The sequence below is a fragment of the Mobula hypostoma genome, chromosome 24 (genome assembly GCF_963921235.1).
Source record: "Mobula hypostoma chromosome 24, sMobHyp1.1, whole genome shotgun sequence".
In the NCBI taxonomy this organism is placed as follows: domain Eukaryota; kingdom Metazoa; phylum Chordata; class Chondrichthyes; order Myliobatiformes; family Myliobatidae; genus Mobula; species Mobula hypostoma.
Genome location: NC_086120.1, coordinates 21,270,436 through 21,295,578, shown reverse-complemented (window position 1 = coordinate 21,295,578; position 25,143 = coordinate 21,270,436). Strand labels below are relative to the sequence as shown.

The window sequence follows — 25,143 nt, the reverse complement described above, 5'->3', positions numbered from 1 at the left end:
AGCTGGAAAAGGCTACAAAAGCATTTCTACAGACCGCAGAAAGAGAAATTGTCTACAAATGGAGGAAATACAGTACTGTTGCTACTGTCCCTAGGAGTGGGCGTCCTGTGAAGATCACACCGACAGCACAACATACAATGCTGATGGAGGAGAAAAAGAACCCAAGGGTAACAGCAAAAGACCTGCAGAAATCTCTAGAACTTGCTGAAGTCCCTATTTATATGCCCACTATAAGAAAAACACTGAACAAGAATGCTGTTCATGGAAGGACACCATTGAGGAAAGTCTGAGTCCACACCTTAACCCAACTGAGATTCTATAGCATGACCTGTAGAAGGCTGTTCATGCAACTAATTGCAAGGTTCATGCAAAGTATCCCAGAAATATTGATGAACTGAAACAGTTTTGTAAGGAGGAGTGGTCTAAAATTGTTCCTTTTCTTTGTGTGAGTCTGATCAGCAGCTACTGAAAACATTTGGTGAAGATTATTGCTGCTAAAGGAGTTTCTACCAGTTACAATACAAGGGTTCATATACTTTTTCCAGCCTGGACTGTGAATGATTAAACAGTGTATTCAATAAAGGCATGGAAAGTACAATTGTTTGAGTGTTATTAGTTTAGGCAGATTGTGTTTATCTACTATTGTGACTTAGATGAAGATCAGACCACATTTTATGGGTAATTAATGCAAAAAACCAGGAAATTGCAAAGGGTTCACAAACTTTTTCTTGCAACAGTACGTGCTACTGGACAATAGTCACTGAGGTAGGTTACCACGTTCTTTTTAGCACCAATGCAAGTGAAGTCTGCTTGAAGCCGGTGGATATTTCAGACTGCTGAAGTGAGAGGTTAAAGATCTCAGTGAACGCTCCAGTCAGTTGATCAGCACAGGTCTTTAGTACTTGGCCAGGTTTGGTGAGGCACACCAACCAAGCAACCCTATGTAACCTGGAAGTGGAAATGTTTGTATTCGTCCACTTTGCCAGGACAGCATGTGTCTATAAATCTGTAGCTGGCGCCATCTAGTAGTATAAAATAGAAATTTCTGCTAATAGAAAACAGTTTAATATTAACTTAACTGTCTGTTTCAGAGATCCCAACTACTGACTATACTTCAAATATATGAATTATAGAAACAAAATAAAATAGCTGCTCCTATTCTCACCAATCTCACATCCAATTTATCCACTGCAGCACTGGTCACTGAGGACTATCAACCAGATCACATAAACATAGAGGAATTTACACACGACAAAAATGACAGACCTCCTTCAATCTCACTCTCGCACTTGTTCTGTAAAAAGAAAGTTAGCTTCACTGAAAGCAGCAACTTTTCCTAGCTGATAATCAGCTTTCCTCTCTTAGTACAAGATGAGATCTAGGACATACAATAACTTAGGTTTTCATTTAAACTCCCTAGACTTGGGGTAGCACACACAAAATGCTGGAAGAACTCAGCAGGCCAGACAATTTCTATGGAGAGGAATAAACAATCAAGATTTTGGGTTAAGACTCTTCATCAAGGGTCTCAGCCCAAAAGGTCAACTGTTTACTCCTCTCCATAGATGCTGCCTGACTTGTTACGTTCCTCCTGCATTTTGAGTGCATTACACTGGATTTTTAGCCTCTGCAGAACCTCTACTCAGCAATGTATAAAGTTTAAACTATGGAGGTTGGAGCAGCCAACTACCTCAATACTGAAACTGATCTCAGTTTACAATCAAAACTCTTATGCAACATAGGTGTGTTTAGATGTTGAAGCTTGTGGGAGAGGGGGGAATAAAATCAATTGGTAAAGATCTGTTGAGAGTATACGTGCAATGGTTAATGGCCCAAAAGTTTAAGTAAGGTGAAAAATCTGAAATAAAATGTGAACTTTTCACCACTGGAATTAATTTCAACGAGGAATCAATGCTACATTGATGTGTTGTAATTTACTCTGCAAAACACAATGAATGACTAATGTACAAATCTAGCATACCGAACAACAGAAATGGAATTAAAAATTAGTCAGAGACATTACATAACAATTAGTTAGTTTTCATACAACACAAGTATGGAACTGTACCTTGAAGGTTGGCAGTCTGATTGTTTTCAACATGTAAAGGCAAAAGGCAATTCCTAGAGTATCTTGCAAAACCCATGCCCACCTGCAAAATAGAATCTATTCAGTGTCTCAAAACTCAAGGTCTATATAATTTACTGCATAAACTGACAACTTAACTAATGGAATTTTTAAAATTTTCTCATTAATTTTGTTCTCTGTACCACTTGAGACATGCATGTAAAAAGATACCATGGCAAGCCTTCAGTAATTTTAAAGGAAGTAAGTTACTCAGCTTTTTACTCATTGAATAAAGTTAAGCTATGAAGTGTGAACTATCAATCTGTGCGTTTGCAATCTCTGGCCTAAAGATAGTACCGTTACAAGGTTACAGCTTGGGCAGAGACTATGTTACTTTGAATATTAGTTCAAAAATTAGAGACTGAATTTTTGAATAAATTATATTGCAAACAGAACATAGAACAGTACAGCACGGGAACAGACCCTCTGATCCACAAAGCTGCGCAAATTAATTAAACCAGCAATGAAATGCTTAACTAAATTAATCCCTCCTGACTACACAATTTCCATATCTCTCCATTCTCTGCAGATTCAATTGCCTATCAAAGAGCCTCTTGAATGCCTCTATTATATTTGCATGGACCACAGTCTCTGGTATCAAATCCCAGGCATCCACCATTTTGTGAAATCAACTTGCCTCACACATCCTTTGAACTTACCCCTCTCACCCTAAATAAGCACTTCGACTGTGGAGAAAAAGATACCAGCTGTCTACTCTATCTAAGCCTCTGGTAAACTTATAAACCTCCATCAGATCTCCCCTCAGTTTCTGCCACTTCAGAGAAAACAATCCATGTTTGTCCAAACTCGCCTTGTAGCACATGCCCACTAATCCAGGCAGCATCCAGATAAAAATCTTCTAAACTCTCTCCAAACTCTCCAAATCCCTCTTACAATAAGGTGACCAGAATTAAATACAATACTCCTAAATATGACTTAACTACAGTTCTGTAAAGCTGCAACATAACTTCTTAACTCTTGAACACAATGCCTTAACTAAGTACAGACAAGCATGTCATATGCCTTGAATCTCAAGATCCAATGTTAGTGCATAATCACAATGTGAATATACAGTTACATGAAGTGATTAAAAGATATACAACTACATAATATTTCTTTATACCTATACAGGTTAAATAGCTCTATTCTACTAATGGAAAATGCACTCTGACATAATCAACTGAGATTAGAAAAAAATATCTACATTAAGGTCATGAATTGGATTGGATATTGGCTTTGTGGGAGAAGCCAGAGAGCAGTAGTAGAGGCATGTGACTAGTGGAGTGTCGCAGGGTTCGGTGTTGGGTCCATTATTGATGATAATGTGGTTAACTGGATCAGCAGATTTGTGAATTCACCAAAATTGAAGCTGTAGTGGACAGTGAGAAAGACTATCATGGCTTGCAGCGGGTCCTGGACCTGCTGGAAAAATGGGCTGAGAAATGGCAGATGGAACTTCCTGCAGACAAGTGTGAGGTGATGCATTTGTTGAAGTTGTATAAGACATTGGTGAGGCCCAATTTGGAGTATTGTGTGCAGTTTGGGTCACCTACCCACAGGAAAGATGTAAATAAGGTTGAAAGAGTACGGAGAAATGTTGCTGGGTCTGGATGACCTGAATTATAAGGAAAGATTGAATAGGTTAGGACATTATTCCTTGGAACACAGAAGATTGAGAGGAGATTTGATAGAGGTATACAAAATTATGAGGGGTACAGATAGTGTAAATTCAAGCAGGCTTTTTCCACTGCGGTTGGGATGGACTATCACCAGATGTCATGAGTTAAGGGTGAAAGATGAAAAGTGAAAAGTTTAAGGGAAACTTCTTCACTCAGAGGGTCGTGAGGGTGTGGAACAAGCTGCTAACACAAGTAGTGCATGCAAGCTCGATTTCAAAGTTTTGATAGATACATGAATGATAGGGGTACGGAGACTATGGGTCCTAGTGCAGGTCTACGGGAGTAGGCAGTTCAAATAGTTCAGCATGGACTAGATGAGCCGAAGGCCTGTTTTTGTGCTGTACTTTTCTATGACTCTAGGTAATTTTAAGGCCAGAAAATTACACGTTAATAATAATCACAATAGTCAACATGTAACAAAAAACAAATATTAGAAATTTGAAACAAGGAGAAACAAAAAGTCAGTCAGTAATTGTGTGGGAAGTAGAGAAATTAATGCTTTGAGAAGAGCCTTTCACTGAACACAAACGGAGAAAATGAAAATTTATCGGCACTCAAAGCAGATGAGAACAAAATGAGTGAGGAAAAGAAACTAAGCATACTTCAGAACACCAATGCTTAAAAAGATTTAGTGGACGATAGGGATGGGAGTGATAACATTCACTCAGAATAATGGGAGAGTTAAAATTCAGATGAAAGTTTTAATTTTTTTAATTTAGTGATACAGTGCAAAGTAGGCCCCTTTGACCTTCCGATCCAACCACCCCAGCGACTACCGACAAACCTGATTAACCCTAACCTAATCACGGGACAGTTTACACATACCCAGTATGTCTTTGGATTGTGGGAGGAAAGCAGAGGACCCAGAGGAAAGCAGAGGACCCAGAGAAAACCCACGCATTCCACTGGGAGGACGTACAGAGACTCCTTGAAGAACAGCGCCAGAATTGAACTCTGAACTGCAGAACACCTAGAGCTATAACTGCTACGTTATCATGGGAAGAGGTGGGAATCAGCAAAATAAGAAAAGGCAAATAATTGAATAATCTAAAAAAAAGCAAGCCAACACCAGCAGTGTTCAGACAAAGAACTTTCACTCCAAAAAAGGATACCAAATCACCACTTGCTCTGAATCACCAGCATTCACTGGTTTTAGGAAAACAGAGACTGCAGTTTCAGTGTGGAATTACAGCTATTCCTGGATGAACGAAAATGAAATAATCATGGAAAAATTTTGCTAAGTGTAATTTTGTAAATTGAGAAAGACAGATGAAATGTATTGTGGGAATTTTATTTCAATATATTACTGTAAATGGTGTGTTACTTTTCATAGTAACTTTGTAAATCAAAGCCACATTCCACAAGAGGATTAGTCATATATTTTCCATATATCATTATGACACAGAATATCATTCAATACAACAGATCCCATTCATCCATATACCTTCTGTAACTTATTATTTTGCATTAACAACCTCTCCCTTGTGTTTCTGCTATGCCAACCTATATGAGAAGCAAACTGCACAAGTCTGTAATTAATCCAGTAACCAATGGTGTAATACTGAAAAATCATGATTCAAGAAACATTTATCTTTTAACACTGGAGTCTAGGAGAAAGGTGTTCTCCTTTGAACTTGCAGCAAGTATTACTGATACACACAAACAGGCATATGTAAAGGCAGAGGGAAAGCAAAGGGTAGTTCAAAGTCATCACAAGTAGAACAGGCTTCTGGCCAAATCACCTAACTTATGTTTGATTTGCCCAGTGCATTGGAATGTACATAATATAGAAGCTGAGTGGTTCCACCCATAAGTTGTGAGGTAAAGAACAACTTACTTGTCTTCATTTCTGAATACTGCCCAAACATAACTAATTGAGACACAAAACACACCCAGAAACAACATCCGTACTTGGGGTCGTTTATGACAATGAGGTAGGTCTGGAGTCCTGATTGAAAATAGAGAGAAAAGACACATTAACACTACAAGGTCAAGGCGTGAATGCTAAAGTCAGAAATGGTATAGTTTTATTGATTTCAAAAGGAACAAATTTTATATTGTATCATACCTGCATTTACAGGAAGGAATTTTCTGAACAAATGGGGCCAGGCAGCTATAAAGTCCAATGGAAGAGGCAAGGCAGAAAATTCCTATAATTATGTACACTGGTTTTGAAGAAAGAGACACTGTGAGAAATACTTAACAGAAATATCAAAGTAGTTTCCAAAACGTTCCTCCCTGCAACACTTGGAAATGATGCCATCTACTTTAAACCTAAACTTCCCCCATGTCCATTTTTTTTTTTGCTTTTTTCTATCTGCTGAAAAAAAAGACATTTATTGCTACTGAGACCAATTACCTTTCTGTCACCTCACATATTCTACATTTAAGTTTAGATAGTGAATTGTAACCAGATAACTGTCAAGGACTCCCACCCAAGCCCAATGTAGAACTTGCTGATGTTCACAATACACATAATAGCTGGATCCATCAATTCAAGACACAGCTATTATCCCTCTTCTTATTTTTCTTCCATTTGACTGAGATTAACGAACTTAGGACAAAAAGTAGAACACAGAACGCAACAGATGGAGTTAAGAACAGAATAGAACAAACCTCCTGCTGAATGATTTATTTCATTTATTCTTTCTAGTCTCTCCATCTGTCGTTGTACAAGTTCTTCCTTTGGACTGTACCTGTCAGAACCTCTATCTGCAATGTCATTTTATTGTGCAACATCCAACCTTCTAGGCACCTAAAAATTCAGTAAGGGGTTACGTACCTAGCTCATCGTAAAAGTAGTAAAGGAGTACCAGCATTGAGCAGCACATAACCACGAAAATACAGATCATAATTGGTGTCACATCAATAGTTTCATCATCTTGTTTGTCTGCTCCATCATGCTTTTGCTTCATGTAGCGCCTTGAAGAATTATAAAATAGGCACAGTTCACCTACATTTTTCACATCAACGCTTACATACAGCCTGAAGATATAAATATGACAAAACAGTATGATTTCCATAAGTTAACACACTGCCCAAAAAACCAAAAAGCAATAGGTTAAGTGAAGTAAAAATCTGAAATTATTTTGTTCAAGTAAGTATTATTGTCACTTTGATTTTATATGACAATAGGTTATATAAGGAAGACAAGTGATGCAGTGAGATTAGATATTAAACCTTCACCCATGATGCACTGATTTAAATCAAACAAATCCTGAAAGGTTGAAGTCTCCCTTTGCTGTCAAACACTGATTTTAGTATCATGATCCAGCTTCTACAGCACTGGCCACAACAAAAGACTTGGACTTGTTTTACATTTAGAAGTAGAGTAAACCACACTGACACTGTATGAAAAACCTTCTAGGACGGACAATATTATTGGGAGAATAAAGAAACTTTTACTCTACCTTTCCAATCGTTTATGTGAGCAATTTTGGACCAAGAAATTCTACTTCAAGTGGAGTTGTGTCTCATCTCCAATGACACCTCCAAATCCCGTGAAAATTCCAATAATGAACTCAAAAGCAATGTCAAGTGCAATTTGGTGGAAGAACATACTGATGTGATGACTAATTGGTTTGAATTTTTTTTAAGAAGGTGATTAAGAATTCCAGTGAGAATAGCAAAGTTGATGAAGTCTACCTGAACTTCAGCAAGGTCACACATAATCTAGGGCAATTTAGCAAATTATTTCCAACTGTCTCTTGTTGACAGGAGACAGAGGTTGATAGTTGAAGCTTATGACGAGTGATGTGCAGTAGGGATAAATGTTGTGACCTTTGATGTTTAACTACCCATTAATGATCTGAATGCAGATGTATGACATACAAGTAGTAAGTTCACACATGACACACAATTTGATGATAATATTAATGATGAGACTAGTCTTCAGCTACAGAATTATGCCAATAAGTTGGTCAGAAGGACAGAGAAATGGCATATGGAACATAACCCTTAAAATATGAGGTGATGCATTTTGGGAGGACTAATTAAACTAGGATATTAAAATGAATGATAGGACCACAGGATGCACTGAGGAACAGGTAGACCTTGGGGACATGTCTAAGGAACTCTAAAATTAGCAGTTCAGGTAGGTAAGATAGTTAAGAAAGCATGTGTGACACTTGCTTTCATTAGCAAGCACAATGAATATAAGAGCAAGGAGGTTATGGTCCTGCCTCTGGACCTGTACTCGCTGGAGCTTAGAAAAATGAGGGGGATCTCACTGAAACCTATCAAATATTGAAAATCCTAGATAGAATAGACGTGGAGAGGATGTTTCAGTCTAGGATCAGTTTACAAGGCGTCCCTTTAAAACAGTGATGAAGAGGAATTTCTTTAGCGAGAGGTGGTGAATAGGTAGAATTCATTGCTACAGATGGCTGTAGAGTCAAAGTCTTTGGGTATATTTAAAGCGGAAGTTGAAAGATTTATGATTAGTAAGGGTGTCAAAGGTTACGGGGAGAAGGCAGGAACAGGAAAATCGGGCTGAGAGGCATAATAAATCAACCATGATGAAGCAAACTCGATGGGCCAAATGGATTAATTCTGTTCCTACGTCTTATGGCATTATTAAAACATAGGCCAGGTCACAGCTGGAGTACCGTGTGCATTTGAAGCCACCACACTACAGGAAACATGTGATTGCACTAAAGAAAAGTGCTGAAGAAATTTATAAGGATGTTGTCAGAAATGAAGTTTTTCAGCCAAGAGGAGAGAATGGACAGGCTGGTTTGTTTTCCTTGAAGTGGCACAGGCTGAGTGAAGACCTGAATGAGGAATTTAAAATTATGAGGGAGATACATAGGATATTTTTCCTTTAGTACAGCTGTCTAGAACCAGAAGACAGAGGTTTAAAGGAAAGGGTTGAAGATTTAGAGGGGATTTGAGAAAGAATTCTTTAACTCAAAGTAAGGTTGAAATCTGGAACATATGGCTTGAAGAGGATATGATGATAAGTGAGAATTTCAATATCCATAAATATTTAGATGAGCACTTGAAGCTGATGGGCCAAGTGCTTGGAAATAGAATTTGGATAGGTATTTGGATGCTGTCGTGGACACAGCGGGTCTGCTCCCATGCTGTGTGATTCTATGTTTTTAAGTACCCAACATTACCAACCTCAAGAATTTATTACAGGTAGATTGCAGCATCATATAGGCAACAGCGGACAGGAGAATAGAATTACAGTAATGCAAATAATGTTCTAAAATTATATTTAAACATAATGTAAACATTATTCTGGCAAATTCAGACAAGCTGACTAGCAGAGTACCCACATCTACCAATGTAATGTCTTACTCCAAAACGATTGGTTATTTTCACATACCATGATCACTTACTTTTTTACATCTTTGCTTCCTGCCCAATAGCCACCAATAGCTACTGTACCAACTGCCATAACAAAGATAACCACCATGTTATAATCCAGGAACGGTTCCTTTGGGGCATACATCGCCACTTTGACTGATTTTCCAAATGTCTGTTAGGGAAAGAAAACAGTTCATTTAAGCTCACAGTTCACTGATTGGTATCAGATACTACTGACCATGGAGAATTGAAAAAAATTGACATGCTGAACTTTTTAGTAGTAAACATGTATTCCTCTTCTGCTTCTGCATCTTCCAGCAGCTACAATAGCAGTCATTATAAAGGGCATTTTCACACATCTAAGGTTGACACGCTGGAATTTTGAGTATTGGCATATAAAGCTTGATGCAATTTTTAATCCTCTACATGAAACAAAAGCTGTCGACACTAATTTTTCTGCTATTCTGATTTAGCCTTTTGCTATAATAAGTAGCTCTTGTCCAATCAGAAAGCCTACAAATTCAAAATGCATCAATACCAGTAAGCATAGAGTTCAAATGCAAAACAGTACTGCAACAATTTGGATGAATTGACAGTACTGCAGCAGAGCAATATTTCCAAGCATGCCCTTTAGTCACTGCTTCATCTACATTAAGTACACCATCTTGCTTCAGAACTCAATAATTGTAAGAAAATGAATTTCTCAGCTTTCATTCATAGGTTATCAACCTATGAGTAAAAGCTGCAGTAATTGACCTACTCTGACTAGCCATAAATACTTTCAAACACCACACCCTTTAATTCAGTAAATCAACCAGAATAATCTATCAAAACTTCAGTGTTCAACAGGATCCTCCAAGGGTCTTGCTCTCTTTAAAGAAGTTCTTGATTGTCACTGGGAGTGCTACCAACAATCTCTTGATGGCCCTGCTCCAGAACAGACTCTTTAGTTGACAGCAATACCTAGAGACGAAGGTGTCATATCTGGACAGTATCCTCTTGCTGAGCAAGGGAAAGTTGTAATGTACACCACAATTTACTCATAGTTCTTAATGCACCTTCCAGCACTTCAAGTGAATAACATGTACATCATACTATCTAACTGCATGAACTGATCAAAACTCTCTACACATGAACCCAAGGCACTGCAAAAATGCAAAACATTCCTGGACACACTCACTCTCTTAACTGTATCAAGGAAAGCAATGCCAAGCACCAGCTAGTTATTGCAATAGAGGGGAGTAACAGAAGTAATTAGTCATCTCATGAAAGTGGTGGTCTACCACTTCATCACCAAGACTACCATTTCCAATGCCATGAACGTAAGCTTTAAACTTAGATACTTCTTACCTCTTTCCTGGTCTTTTATGCAATCTATATTTTCAATGTTCTGAACCTGGTAAGGATCTAACTACTAGAATTCAATTCCTAAACCCCGACATCTCTTTATCACTCGCTCCTCTTTTCAGAAGTCATCATAAAGCCTACCATGTTGGCCAAATTTTTGATTATATTTCCTGATAATTCTTTAAATGCTTCACTACCAAATTTTGTTCCATAATGCTCGTGAGCACATGCTATAGAACAGCAGACGACGGCTGGCAGAGATTGGTTCTATCCTTCAGCTGCGGGGCTAAAACTTTTGTACTCTTTGGTCAAGAGGGTAGAATCAAGATTCCTGTTCCCAATCACTTTTTGTAGGCTTGTATGGCTGCTGAATGAGGGAAAAATGAGGCTCATGGACAACCTTCTCATCAAACACTGGAGCACCAATAATATCATAAATACTGTGAATTAGATTCTTTAATTGCGAAGACTGATGCAAAAAAACTATGGATGCAGTTCATCTAGTTATTATTTCCCTGAGCCCTAGATGCACAGTACTTGCCAGTTAATCTCAGTCTATTTTAGATTCCAAATACTCCTCGACTTTCTTCCTCACATGCCGAACAGCCTATGAGTGAAAGATGAAGTAGCTGACCCACTCTAATCAGCAGTAAATACTTCTCAGAACACCACACCCTCTAACATGGACACCTGAGAAATCTTACCTTTGATATATCAAGCATATCATCGTAACTTAGGAGAGCAACTGGAATATCAATCTCTTCGTACTGACTCCCATTTCCACCTGGAGGCACCTGCAGAGTAGAAGGGACAAAATTTCTACATCAATCAAACATTATAGTTTACACGAACATATCTATGATCATATTGTTCCATTATGCATTTATTTAATAGTTTTTAAGAAATGTAAGAGGAGAAAGCAAAAGCCTTGGGCGCTGTCAGTGCAAACAGTACATGCCTTGTAATATTTGCCAACGTTTCCTATGGATTCACCACAAGGAATCTAATAGTTGGCAGAATAACAGGCAGTGCATTTATTCCATAACCAGTAGATTTTCCATGACACTGCTCATGAAGTTATTAAAACAATAGATGGAGCAATCTATAAAAAAAAGCACAACCTGGGAATATTAATAAAGGCAGAGCTATGCAAAACATGTACAACTACATCATCAAAATAAGGAACAGAGTAATTGAGTAGTTCAGCAGGGACAGACCCTTCAACCCATCCAGTCCATGATGACCAGCATGCCATCTACACTAATCACACTTGCCTTCAATATTCCTTTCTGCACTGCTCATTCAAGTAACAGTAAAGATGTTTTTTTTTAATATGACTGTTCCTGTATCCACCACCTCCACTGGTAGCTCATTCCAGATACCAACTACTATTTGCAATTAAATTTTGACCCTTGGATGTCTTTTAACCCCACCCCCCACCCCTTAAACCTATGCTCTCTAGTTTTAGAGGCCCCTAGCATGGTAAACATACATTCCTATCTAACCTTTGCCCTTCATAACTTTATATGCCTCTATCATGTCACCTCTCAAGCTTTCCTCATTCCAGTGAAAAAAGAGCTAGCCTATCTAATCATTTCTGATAGCAAACTTCCAATCTAGAACAGATATAAATAGAAAATTATTTTAATTACAAACCACTTTTTTTTTAAATGAGGTCTTCGACCCCTCTCAAACAGCTGTTAAGAGTGGATTTACAAGGTAGCTAAGAATGAAGAATTGAGGTTTTGGACTACTGATAAAGGGGAAGTGGGAGAAAGCATTGCAAAACAGGTCTTCACATAAATTTGGTAATAAAAAGAGGGAAGAACAATGTAAATGCAGGAACGGAGCAGGTGAGGTGGGTGTGGTTACAGGAGGCACAGCACAACTTGCTGGGGAATTAAAGAATACCTCATGGGTGTGGAGGAGCACTAAAAAAAAGCAGAAGACTATTGCTGGTACAAGCCCAACATAATGGTGAATAACCACTGGAGAAAGACAAGGAAGCAAATTTACAAATTATTGTAAGCAAGAATAGGAAAAAAATAAAATTAGACCAAGGACTGGAAATGAACAGTTGTCACGAGGCCCAGGAAAATTTTAAATAGCTCCACAGCAGCACCTGCTGTCCACAGTCTAGAACTGAAGCCTCAGATGAGCCACTTCCACAGACAATTTCAAAGTTAAACGTCAACACCATTTTATGACATTCGTAAGTAACTTAATAAGTTATTTAGACCTGCATAAAATATTTGGCAAAATTTACATAATTGCCACAGGAATCCTTTCGTATCACAGCTTTTACTCTATATTTGCAGAATCCCACCCAAGGATTCATCCAGTAAGACCTGGATTCCAAAAATCTAGATATGTAGATGATGTTTAACACCCAATATTATTTAAAAATAAATTACACATCAGTGGGTAGCAAGTGGGATACAAATTTCCACAAAATGGCTTGTAACAATTATAGGACTCTTGCTTTTAAATGAACCCAGTAGGAAGAAGTTGTCTGTCTTGGTTTTACAGGACTACGTATGTGTGTAAGTTAGAGGGAAGAACAGGGCTTGTTTTGCTGTCGTTATTTTACTGCTCATTGTGCCCTGTTTTGTTGTGTTCTGTGCGTTTCTGCCAAGTATTGTGGGCGTGCTATGTTGACACCAGAAGGTGCAGCAATTATCACGGGCTGCTCCCCCAGCACACCCTTGGGTGTATTGTTAACACAAGTGACACAGTTCACTATATACTTTGATGTATACATGATGAATTAACTTGGATCTTGAATCTTGAAAATGTGTCCAGAAAGCTCTATGGATTTAACGTGGAAAGCAAAGCAGCAAGCAATATATTGCTTCCAGGTCACGATTCATACACCTCAATTTTAAATTACATCATATTTGTTTTTAAAAATCTTCACAGTGATAATTTTGTATTGCTCGAATTCATTGTATCAACTTTAATATTGGCGTTACAATAAACCAGAGCTCTTCCTTCCAATGGTACCTTCAGAATGTAGAGGCAAGGACATATCATGCTTGACAAGAAGCACACCGTGGGGGTCCTGTTCGTTGATCCCCTGAACCACAATAATGTTCTTGATGCATTTTCTACAACTGAATCTGAGGGAGGAACAGTTATGGTCATGCTGCGTGATGGGACAGACCTGAGACCTGAATGGCCTACTCCCACTCTTATTTTCGTTGTCTTTACTGAAGTACCATGTACAGTATTAGTCATATTTAAGGAAGGATAAGTTAGAAGCAGTTCAGGGAAGGTTTACTCAATTGATATCTGGAATGGTTATGAATAAAGACTATTTACAAGGTTTGAATATTGGGCTTGTCTTGACTGTAATTTAGAGGAATGAGAAGGAATTTGAGTGAGATACAAGAACTGGGGGGTCTCAATGGAATTACCAAGGGGAGGATGTTACCTCTTGTGCAGAACCTAAAACTAGGAGTCATCTTTTAAAAATAAGGCGGGGGGGGGGTTGTGTGGTTCAGTAAATTAAAAGTGAGGTGATTTTTTTTTAGACTCTCAAAGGGTCATAGAAAGTCTTTGGAATGCTTTCACAAAGAATGGTGGAAGCAGAATCTTTTACTATTTTCAAGGGGGGAGTGGTGGGTCCCTTCTAGGGAAACACTGCCTGCATCACAATATGGATAATGCAGTTAAACCTCCTTTAAATATTGAATGAGGCAAACACCTATGTGTAACTACAAGCATTAGGCATAAATAATGAAGCACATCAGCTCTACGTTTCCCCTTTATTTTTCATCAGAAATCTACAGGACATCATTGATGATAGTTAGGCTTGGACTATCTAAACAAAACAATAACTTGTAAAAGTTTCTACAAGCTATGTAAAAATAAAAACACTCAAAACTTCTATAGTCGTACTGTGGAGAGCATTCCGACAGGCTGCATCACTGCCTGGTATGGGGGGCGGGGGGGGGGGCTACTGCACAGGACCGAAAGAAGCTGCGGAGGATCGTAAATTTAGTCGGCTCTGTCTTGGGTACTAGGACATCTTCAAGGAGCAGTGTCTCAGAAAGGTAGCGTCCATTATTAAGGACCCCCAACACCCAGGGCATGCCCTTTTCTCATTGTTACCATCAGAAAGGAGATACAGAAGCCTGAAGGAACACACTCAGTGATTCAGAAACAGCTTCTTCCCCTCTGCCATCTGATTCCTAAATGGACATTGAACCCGTGAACACTACCTCACTTCTTTAAAAAACATATTACAGTATTTCTGTTTTTGCACGATTTTTAATCTATTCAATATATATATATATATATATATATATATACTGCAATTTATTGATTTACTTGTTCGTCTATATTATGCATTGCATTGAACTGCTACTGCTAAGTTAACAAATTTCACGACAGATGCCGGTGATAATAAAGCTGATCCTTATTCTGAAAAAAAGTTAAATTGGTCATCTTGAAATAGCCTACTGAAAAGAGGAATATTTTACTAACTCTCAAAGGTTCAAAGGTTCATTTATTATCCAAGTACATATGCAATATTCAACTCTGAGATTCTTCTCCTCCAGATAGCCATGAAACAAAGAAAAACTATGGAAGTAAATTCAAGGAGAAACAGCACACCTAGCTCCCTTCACAAACAAAAGAATGGCAACATGATCATCAACCCCCTCCCCGCACAAAAATGCTACAAAAACATCAGCCCCCAAACCCACCCTCCCCTCAAAAAAACTAACAAAACCTCAGCACGCACATTGACCCCCCCCAAACCACCCTCCCAGCACAAAACTGCAACGACATTGGCACCCAAACTCCACTCTCACCACAAAAACTAACAAAAACTCAACAAGAACATCTACCCTCAAACCTTTTTGCCCCGCACAAAAATGTAATAAGAACATCGACCCCCAAGTCCCCCTCCCCCGCACAGAGCAAAATAGCAAAAGCACAAGAACATCAACTCCCAAACCCCCACACCACAAAAAAAAAACCTCTCACGGCAGCTGAAACTTTAATTCAGGCTGAGTTTGGAACAGAAACCTGTCATCAGCCTAAGCTTGCCTGTAATGTTGCCTCGAGAAATTAAGCAGCAACAGATATACCACTGCTAAAAGGAGGCGTGGAAGCAGAATGAAGGACATAGGGTTCATGTTCTTTTTTGTGAACTTTTATCGTTAAGACACTTAACATGACATAGTCTCCAGATTAGCAGGTGTCAGAGTGGCATAAAGTTACTAAAAGCACTTTCAGCTAAACCGGATCAATATTATTCTCTAAATTTCCTTACCAGGCTCTCTCTACTGACAATGAGCAATCCCTTGGCTCCATTGATTTGTGCAAGTCGCACTTTATCATAGAAAGTACAGTTTCCACGCATCACCATAGGAATTCTGTTGTTAAATCCATGTAGGGGCACATCTGAAGGTGAGCACAGCACAGAAGATGTCAAGTCTTGAACCTGCAAGAGAGACTGAAAAAGATCACAATTTTAGATGCAGGTTAAACAAATTGCAGAAAATATTTTCAAAAGTCCCTTACAGTAAATCAAAACTGCTTCCAATGAAAATAAACCACTTTGCCTTATTGGAAAGTGGCAAGGAGATTCACATGTTGCCTAGATTGGAGGGTTTTAGTAATGGAAAGAGAATGGATAAAATGGGCTTATTTTCTTTGCAGAAAGGAGATTGAGGTTGACCTGACAGAGAAATATAAAATTATAAGAGGCACAGAGTAAATAGTATCTCCCTCCCAAGGTAGAGATATCAAGAGGGAATAGTTTTAAAGAGAAACAAGATTTAAAAGGGAAACGAGGGGAAGGTTGTTTTAATTATGTTGAGGTTGGTTGATATCTGTTACTCACTGCCAGTGGCACAATCAGATACTGTACAATCATTACATTTAAAGAGACTTCTAGGCAACAATTGAATTGGCACAGCATAGAAGGATATGGACCGAATATGGATAAGTGAGATTGGTACTGATTTAGGGAAACTGTCTGAAAGGCCCATTTATTTGCTGCTCAACTTTATGACTAGAGCTGTCCCGATGCAGGGTCTGAACCAAAATATCAACGATTCCTCCACCCTCCCACAAACACACATGCGCGCGCGTGTACACACACACACACACACACACACACACACACACACAGAGTAATCAAATGCTGAGTTTCTCCCGCAGATTGCTTTTAAACTCTATGACTATTTCTAGAATTGTACATTTTTAAATAAATATTCATATTAAAATATTACAACAATAAAAGTAAATTATATATAAACAATCTCTCATTGTGTGCTGTGTAGGAAAAAATCGAGACAATTGTTTCTTTTTAAAACACAGAGTTTTCGACTAGAACAAAGAGCGTGTCTCCCCAAGTATCAAATACAGTATGGTAATTTTGCTAACTGGTCATCCTTTGTACATCAGCATAGAAAGTGAACATAAACACGTTGTACAACAATGAAGATCCCTATGATCAATCTCGGTAATACAGAATTCTACCAAGCCTTTCAGACAGCTATCTATTTCACATTCTTGGTGAAATCAAACAAAGAGACTCTCAAGGAGAGCTGATGCAGAACTTGGAACTTCCACGTTTGCACAGATCAGTATTTATCGAATAAGCTTAAAATCACATGGTTACATAGTTTATCTTTACTCCAGTTAACTAACAAAGTTGTTTATAGAATGGTACAGAGGGTGGAGCTCAGGATGATGGCACCTAACAGCGATTCCTTTGCTTGCATCTTCGGAAACAGCTCTATTTCTATCTTTAATATCTTTTTCTTTCCTTTTCAGGATTCTTTTGAAGACCCTGACCTGGAGTTACACGCTGACTTCTGTTCTTTGCGGGAATGGGACCCGCTCTCAGGGCCTCATGACCAGCCGTTTTTCGATATGCCAAAGATGCGGACCAGAAGACTACCGCGGCTTCAGAGTACCAGATTTTCGTGGCTCTGGAAGCCGGTGAATTCGAGGTCAGTGTCACCTCAGAAAACTGGTGTGTCATGGGAGTACATGGAAGATTGAAAGCAGCAAGCTGGCTGTTGGCTGTATGCCCAGAGACCTGAGATCTTTGGGCACAGAGCTCAAAAAAAGCGATGCAACAGACTTTTAAGACCATAAATCAGCGAGTTGTTTTGTTATGTCTCCCCTCTGTGAAACAGGGACACCTCTTTCTCCCTTATTAGGGAGAGAGAGAGTCTGTGGTATGCCAAATTACTGGGTGAACGAGTAGTCTTTGGGGGTACTGCAAGTCTGTGTCTTTATTGATGCTTTGCTGCACGCTTGAGTGCTTGGTGGGGTTGTCAATTTTTTTTTGTTGGTGGGGGAGTGGGGGTCATCACTTTGCTGCCTCTTATGCATGGGAGGGAGGAGCTGGAGTAGCTTCGGGATTCTAACTGTCATTCATTCTTTGGAGCACTCCTCTGTTTTCGTGGATGTTTGCAAAGAAAAAGAATTTCAGGATGTATATATATTTCTCTGACATTAAATTGAACCTATTAAATAGAAATATAAATTCATCCTCTTTATAAATTGTGGATATTTTGACCAAGTAATTTGCATACTTTATAAAATGGAGTAAAATTGACATCAATCAGCTGATGAAGGATATAAATCTAGGTCATTCCTAAAAGGGAATGTTATCCAAAAGAAAGCTAAGCAGAAGCAGAAGCTTCTTTTTGTTTTATGTTCTACCATCATTCTTTACACAATTCGTCATTCATGTTGAATCCATTCAGTGACATATAGAGCAGAGAAAATGGAGGTTCAGAGTAGCATCAATTGCAGGAGGGGTGGGTGGAATTATTGATATTTCAGGTCAAATCTCTGCATTGAGACCACTGCTTCCTCCCATTGTTCCCCATCAGTGGTTTATACTGCTTTCCTGCCTCTTGTCACCAAAACGGTGGGCATAACGTGAAAAATTGAACAAGGTGACAAGGAAGCCAAAGGAACTGGTGACTTCAGACAAACTTCCACTTTAATGAAAGGGAGCGAAAGCTGACATATTTAAAAACCATCTGCCTTTGAGTATCACCGATAATTCAAATATACTTTGCAATAACCTTGAATTTCTATTAGCTGTCAAGAGCATTTCTGAAATGCCACATATTTACATAAATTTAGAAGCCTGAAAAAATGATCCTGTGGCCTTGCACATTATGTAACTTTCAACTCACCCAACATCCAATCCTGAAGGTATAAATTCTGACCACACCACGTTTGTGAGCATACAATAAAGTAATGGGGGTGGTGGGGCTTGGGGCAATCAAGATCCACTGTCAGAAAAATTTAAGGTGCATCTGTGACATATAGCCAGGGTGAGCTCCAGATGCAATTGCTAAATGTTACCCAAACCATACTTACCGCTTTACTGAGATCGATAGGTAAATATGCCCAGGAGGGGTTGAACTGGATACAGTAATCTTTTGCATTTCCTTGCTCCTTTTCAGACAACACGTGGACCATTCCATACTCAGACAGCACCTGCATATTTAATAGCAAAATGCATCACACTAGCAGTTCCAAATATAGACAATACAAATGATACCTGCTATAGTTAACCCAAACCCACCACTAGATCATCTGCTGAAAAAAAAAACACAAGATAACTGTGTACAATTATTCCCCTTCACATACCTCTGAACTATCTGATTATTTATCTAGAAAAGTTCTAAATTTATAAGATTCAAGGAATGGCTCATCACAAGTTTTAGCATTAGAGGAAGAATAATACATAATTAGATCATACCACTTGGTAATAACCAAAATTGCCAAAAGATTATAGTACAGGAGGGGAGAAGTTTGGGGGAGAGAAGAATTTTGGCAGACGACCCTGTAAGGAGGGACATGGACCCAAGACGGGTGGGGTGAACACACAGCCCTAAGGAGGTTGCAGCAAGTGGGGTACTGAGGGGGCAGAAACCCAGGAAATGTTAGGGAGGGGGAGTTGCAGGACCCGATCCAGACTTGGGAGGGATGCTAACTGCGGACGAAGTTGGGGAGAGGACCCGGGATTGGGGAAATGCGGACGTGGACCACGGGGTGGGGTTGCAGACTCATATGGGGGAGTGGGGGTGGTAAAGGGGAAGCACAAAGGTAGACACGACGGGTAGAAGGGTTGAGGGAAGGGATACGATGAAGGATGTATTGAGGGACCCCTTAAAGGGTGCGTTGGGGGAAGGGACACGGACCTGGGGTGGGGTGGGGTGGGGTGGGGTGGTGGGAGGGGAAGGATTACGGATCCGGGAATGGGGACAAGGGGGAGGTGCGCGGACCTGGGGGAGGGTGGAGGTATAAGGAAGACGACCCGGACAGCTGCGATCATAGGATCCGGCCCCGGGCTCGGCCGCCCGCTGACCTGAGGAAGCTGCAGTGCGATCAGCAGTAGCCGTACTCTCAGCGCCATTTTACAGCCCGCTCCTCCCCGCGTCCCTGCCGCGCCCACACACCCGCTCGAACCGTCCAAGGGCCAAGAGCAGCGAGGGTCGGTAACGGAGGGCGTCTGTTTATTTTCATTTACGTTTCATTGTTTTTTTGGTTTCTAGAGCCGTTGACGGGAGCCGGGCCTACGCCGGCAAACTGGCAGCCGGAACTCAGCTGGCCGGCCGGGGTTAAAGTTCTCTGCGGTTCGGAGGTCACAGGCTGCCGGCGTGGAGATGGCGGTGAGTGTGGATAGTCTGGGCTAGTGCCTGGTGGGTGACGGGAGCAAGGCCCCTGGGGATGGCAGAACGGCGGTAATGTACTCTAAAGCCACCTCGGGCTGCAGAGCGAGCCCAACTTTGTTCTCCTGTGTGTGGGTTCGCTTATGTCGGAGCGCCACTGCTAGAAGCCGGTTCTTGAGTTTTACCGCCCCGCGGAACAGCAACTTGGAAGAACGGTGGATTTACGGCAACGTGTGTTATTAGCGGATCGGCCTTGTTTTAAATTTTTTTTACGCCATTAACAATTATACGTTTTTAAATATAGGATAAGGAGAAGAAGAAGAAGGAGAGTATTCTCGACCTTTCCAAGTACATAGACAAAACAATCCGTGTGAAATTTCAAGGAGGGCGAGAAGGTATCGTTTGTTGATTTATTCAATGTATAATAGCTCGTCTAGAATGCTTTGAGGTTTACGAAACTTTGTTCTAGGAGGAGAAGTCTGAAACACACACACACACACACACACACACACACACACACACACACACACACACACACACACACACACACACACACACACACACACACACCTCCGTCCTGGCGAGCTTGGGGAAGGAAGAATGTTGGCGGCTGTAAATTAGGTGGGCAGGGTATGGGGGTGGAATTGAACACAGTCCTTAAATATGTCACTGGATGAAGTCAAGATCTTCCAGCTTATTCTTAATGGCAGTAAGATATTCAAATTCATTTTTAATTGAAGGTCATTTTAAAGTCTGTGGATAATATATGTACTATTTGGTCCAAGTAGTTCATTGTATTCAAATCTCCTGTCATTCCTTATCTTTCAGTGTCACCCCTTTATATGGTCTAAAGTGCATCTAAAGTAGTTGCCTTTAATCATTCCTTGTAGCAAAACATCTCAGGTTTTCTGAACTCAAACATAATGAAGTTTATTTTGAGTTGCCTGCTTGATATTTTTTTTCCATCTCTGCTTTTCCTGCTATTAGAAGCAGTCTGTATTTTATGAAAGGTTTCAACATTTTAAAGTACTCGGGTTAGCATTTAAGCTATCTCTATGATAAAAGGTAACCAGACTCATTTGGCAACATAAGTCACAAATTGTTAGAAAATAACCTAATCCATCAAGAGAGTTTACCATATACACTTGGAATTCTGTGACATTACTTTTGCCAAGTCCTCCACTATCGTTACTATTGACCAGAAACTCAGCTGGACAGCCACATAAACAGTGAGACGGAGGATGGATATCCTGTGGTATATCACTTGCATCCTGATACCCCAAGGGCTTTTCACCATGTACAAGGCACAAATTAAAGAGGAATGTCTTTTCTTCCACTTGTCTGGACGAATGCTGTTCCAATCATTTTCAAGAAGCTCAACGGGAAGCAGGCCCCGTGAACCATCTCCATAAACTTACACCACTGGCTTGGCATCTGTTTTTGATGATGGTATACTGTAGTTGGTCAACCAGATTATTCTAACAGTATCTCTCAAACCAAGAAGGGTAGAGGCAGGAGATAGATGGGAAAACACAATCTGGATTCTCTTCCAAGTTGTCCACCATCTTGATTTGGAAATATATGGCTTGTCCTTCATTGTTGCTGGATTTCCCTACCCAGCTGCACTGTAGGAGGAGGACTATAGCAGGTCAAGAGGATGGCTCATTACCACATTCTTAAGGGTATTTAAGAATAGATAGTAAATGCTGTTTTTTTTCCAGCAAACTGTATGCCATAAAATGAATGAATCAAGATTGAATGAAAAAAAAGAATCAAACTGTTGGAATTTATTTACAAAGAATATGCCCATTCTGTACTTCTATTGCATTTTTATTTAAAATCTTTTAACAGGAGTCTGTATTACCTAAAAGTAGAATTGCTAAAATGGAAGTATGATATAATACTGATTGGCGTAATTATTCTTTTCTTCCACAGCCAGTGGGATTTTGAAAGGGTTTGATCCACTCCTTAATCTTGTATTGGATGGAACTATAGAATATGTGAGAGGTACGACAATATTCTTATTATAAAACTTGCAGTAAAGAATCCACATTACAGTGATTTAAGGGTGCCATGCATTTAGCTGCTACTTTCTAATGAAATTATAACTTTAATCCTAGCTGGGCTCTAAAATAGGGCCCCAAGTCCCTTTGGCTGGATGTTATTTCATCCTGTCACCTAAGCTTTCAAAACATTTAATCGTCAGTTGAGAGAAGTTTTGTGCCGTAGAAGGAACGGAACTGTAAAGTTTGTTGCTGAATCTGTGTAACATTTCATTGTTAATTAGATTAGCTAATTGCAACCAGATTCGTATAGGTATGTAACATGGGAATTCTAAGGCTACCTGGATGCTAGAATCTAGCACTAATTCATTAGTCATTACTCTTGGCATACTAAAGGGAGCTTGATGCTAATTTCTAGCCTAAGCCAACAGTGAATGCTGGATGACATTGGTGCATCATGATGCTGTACAGGGTTGCGAAGAATAACATAGCTGTGCGGCTTCAGTGAAACATAACTAATTTTCCTGCTTAAATGCAGGAGGTTATTTTCCTCCTCAATTTGTCCAGTATTTTCTATGCCATGTTTTGTGTTGTAAAGCTGGATGCTCAGGAGCTAAAATATAATTTGTGTTATTGAATTTCAGATCCTGATGACCAGTACAAATTGACTGAAGACACACGCCAACTTGGCTTGGTTGTGTGCAGAGGGACTTCAGTCGTTCTAATCTGCCCGCAAGATGGTATGGAGGCCATTCCGAACCCTTTCATACAACAGCAGGATGGTTAGCTTGGAGATGGCACACCACCAGATCTCAGGATTTCGATGTAGTTGATTTTATCCATTAGCCAAAGCTGATGTGTTTGATGGGTCTTATAATATCACCAGCACTGGGAGGTTTCTAAGTGTGCTAAAGAGGACAAGTGGTTAGGGTGGCAAGCAAGAGTTTGTACTCTTTTCTTTATCGTATAGAGATCAATCATGAACTTATTGCCAAGTTGTGTATTATAGGACTGGTTTTATTACCAGTAATCTGAGAAGTGGTGTGTTTTCACATGGAGCTAACTTCTAGAAATAAACCAATGGCAGTGCAGATTCTAAGCTTCAAAGAGCAAAAAACTGCAGATTCTGGAAATTTGAAATAGCAGAAAATGCTGGGAATGCTTAGTACGTCACAAAGCATCAAGTGGAGAGAGAAACATTTAATGTTTTGGATCAATGACTTTTTTCCAAGGTTATTGCCTAAAACCGTAATCTTCTTTCTCCACATATGCTGTCTGACTTACTAAGTATTCAGTGTTTTAGTGCTATTATTTCAGATTGCTGAGCTGCCTCGGGCACTGGAGTCATGATACACCACAAGCCCCAGCTGGAAGACTAGTGAAAGACACTTCTGTTACAAAAACCAGCTGATTTAGAAACCTGCAGTTTTATACTTTTCATTTACATTGTTTATTTAAAATGAATCAACATTTCTGGAGCTGCCTTTTATTTTCTCAAACAACTTTTATTCAATTCCTTTTTTAAAAAAAAAATAATAAAGCTATGTTGAATGGTTATTCCGGATGTTTGTGGATAACATTTCAGTAACTTGTGTTGGAGTCTTGCATAGAACTTAATTTAATGTAAGTCTCTTTTAAGATTTGGTTTGTTCCCTTGTTTACTTTTTGAAGCTGGACATGGATGTTAAACATTGTCCAATGTGTACAATAAACTTGTTTTTCCATTGTTTTGTATTGATTTTGCTTCCAATAAAAGAATTTGTAGTCAAAGGGTTAAAAAGTATCTCAGAACAGAAGAATGGATAATGTTTTACATTTGAACCAATGTTTGAAGAAATGAAAATCTTTCAGAATGCTGAAATAGAAGGAAATTGAAAATGTTACACTTAATGCTTAAGATGCATTTAGAGAGATGGGAAATAAAGGGATATGGACAGGCAGATTAAGTTGTTTAGATTGGTATCAAGGTTAGCACAACCACACTGGGCTGAACCACCACTCCTGCACTTTAATGTTCCATACTATTTCTTTAAAGGGTAAATCTGTGTATTGATCACAGGATTATGAACCAGGAACTGTTTTGAGAAGTCATTGGTGGCAACTGTAAAGAACACATACCTATAAGACCAAAATGAGACCTTGAGATAGAGGAACAGTGCTGCAAAGTAGCATTTAAACTGCCAGCAAAAATTAAACAACTCACCAGGGAGCTGTTTATTTTTTTTTGCTGGAAGTGAAGGTGTTGGATATCTCAAAATGAAAAGAAGACAGCATCCATCTGGTTTAAGTGAGGTGAGAAATATTTGGTCCATTCTGAAACATATCCTATTACACCCAAGGCCTCAGCAGTGGGCTGAAAAGTTGCTGATACAATGATAATAAGAGCTAAGTACAAGTCTTGGTTAAGATATCAAACATACCTATGTAGTGAAACTTGGCTGTGAGACCTACATGAGAAAACAGAACCAACTTCAAAAATCAGTTAATGGAAGTTCAAAGTAAAATTATCTATGTATCAGTCTTTGAATATTTATGTATAGTTTTTCCTTTAAATGCCTGTGTGAAAATGTAGCTCAAGACCTATAGTACCTTGAGGCTCATTTTCATGTAGGCACTTATAAGGAAATTTTATTGAAAAACTATACATAAATATTCAAAGACTGACAAACAACCAATGTGCAGAAGACAAACTGCAAATAGAAAATAATACCAAGAACATGAATTGTAAAGAGTCCTTGAAAGTGAGTAAAGCTGTAGCATTAGCTCAGAGTGGTGGAAAATGAAGTTATCTACACCGGTTCAGGAGCTTGATGGTTATAGGGTAACAACTGTTCCTGAACCTGGTGGTGTGGGTCGACCTAAGGTTTCTGTACCTCCTGCCCAATGGTAGTAGCAAAAAGAGGATATGGCCAGGTGGAATAGTTCTTTGATGATGGATGCTGCTTTCCTGTGGCAGTGCTCCTTGTTCTCATTGGTGGAAAGAACTTTGCCTGTGATGGACTGGACTGTATCCA

The 25,143-nt window shown here is 39.4% G+C and overlaps 2 protein-coding genes across 5 annotated transcripts in view; one reads left to right on the top strand and one right to left on the bottom strand.

The window, feature by feature from the left end:
- Positions 1-20,103, bottom strand: part of sppl2 (signal peptide peptidase-like 2) — a 48,168-nt gene extending 28,065 nt beyond the window's left edge. For 2 of the 4 annotated variants that reach the window (XR_010016009.1, XM_063032549.1), the window contains exons 1-9: positions 19,823-19,954; positions 18,829-18,948; positions 15,746-15,928; positions 11,169-11,258; positions 9,150-9,289; positions 6,587-6,726; positions 5,873-5,969; positions 5,642-5,752; positions 2,069-2,150 (exon numbers count right to left, since the gene is read on the bottom strand). Coding sequence is in view for 3 of the 4 variants with exons in the window: in XM_063032549.1 (XP_062888619.1) it covers positions 2,069-2,150; positions 5,642-5,752; positions 5,873-5,969; positions 6,587-6,726; positions 9,150-9,289; positions 11,169-11,258; positions 15,746-15,928; positions 18,829-18,948; positions 19,823-19,870 (1,011 nt within the window). In the remaining variant the exon portion in view is untranslated. Of the gene's footprint in view, positions 1-2,068; positions 2,151-5,641; positions 5,753-5,872; positions 5,970-6,586; positions 6,727-9,149; positions 9,290-11,168; positions 11,259-15,745; positions 15,929-18,828; positions 18,949-19,822 lie in introns of all 4 variants that reach the window. The other 2 variants (XM_063032551.1, XM_063032550.1) reach the window with 2 other exon arrangements.
- Positions 20,010-23,856, top strand: lsm7 (LSM7 homolog, U6 small nuclear RNA and mRNA degradation associated). The gene is made up of 4 exons (XM_063032552.1): positions 20,010-20,126; positions 20,431-20,521; positions 22,062-22,133; positions 22,774-23,856. The coding sequence occupies exons 1-4, from the start codon at positions 20,121-20,123 to the stop codon at positions 22,914-22,916; spliced, it is 312 nt and encodes a 103-aa protein (XP_062888622.1). The 5' UTR covers positions 20,010-20,120; the 3' UTR covers positions 22,917-23,856.
- Positions 23,857-25,143: the final 1,287 nt, after the last annotated feature.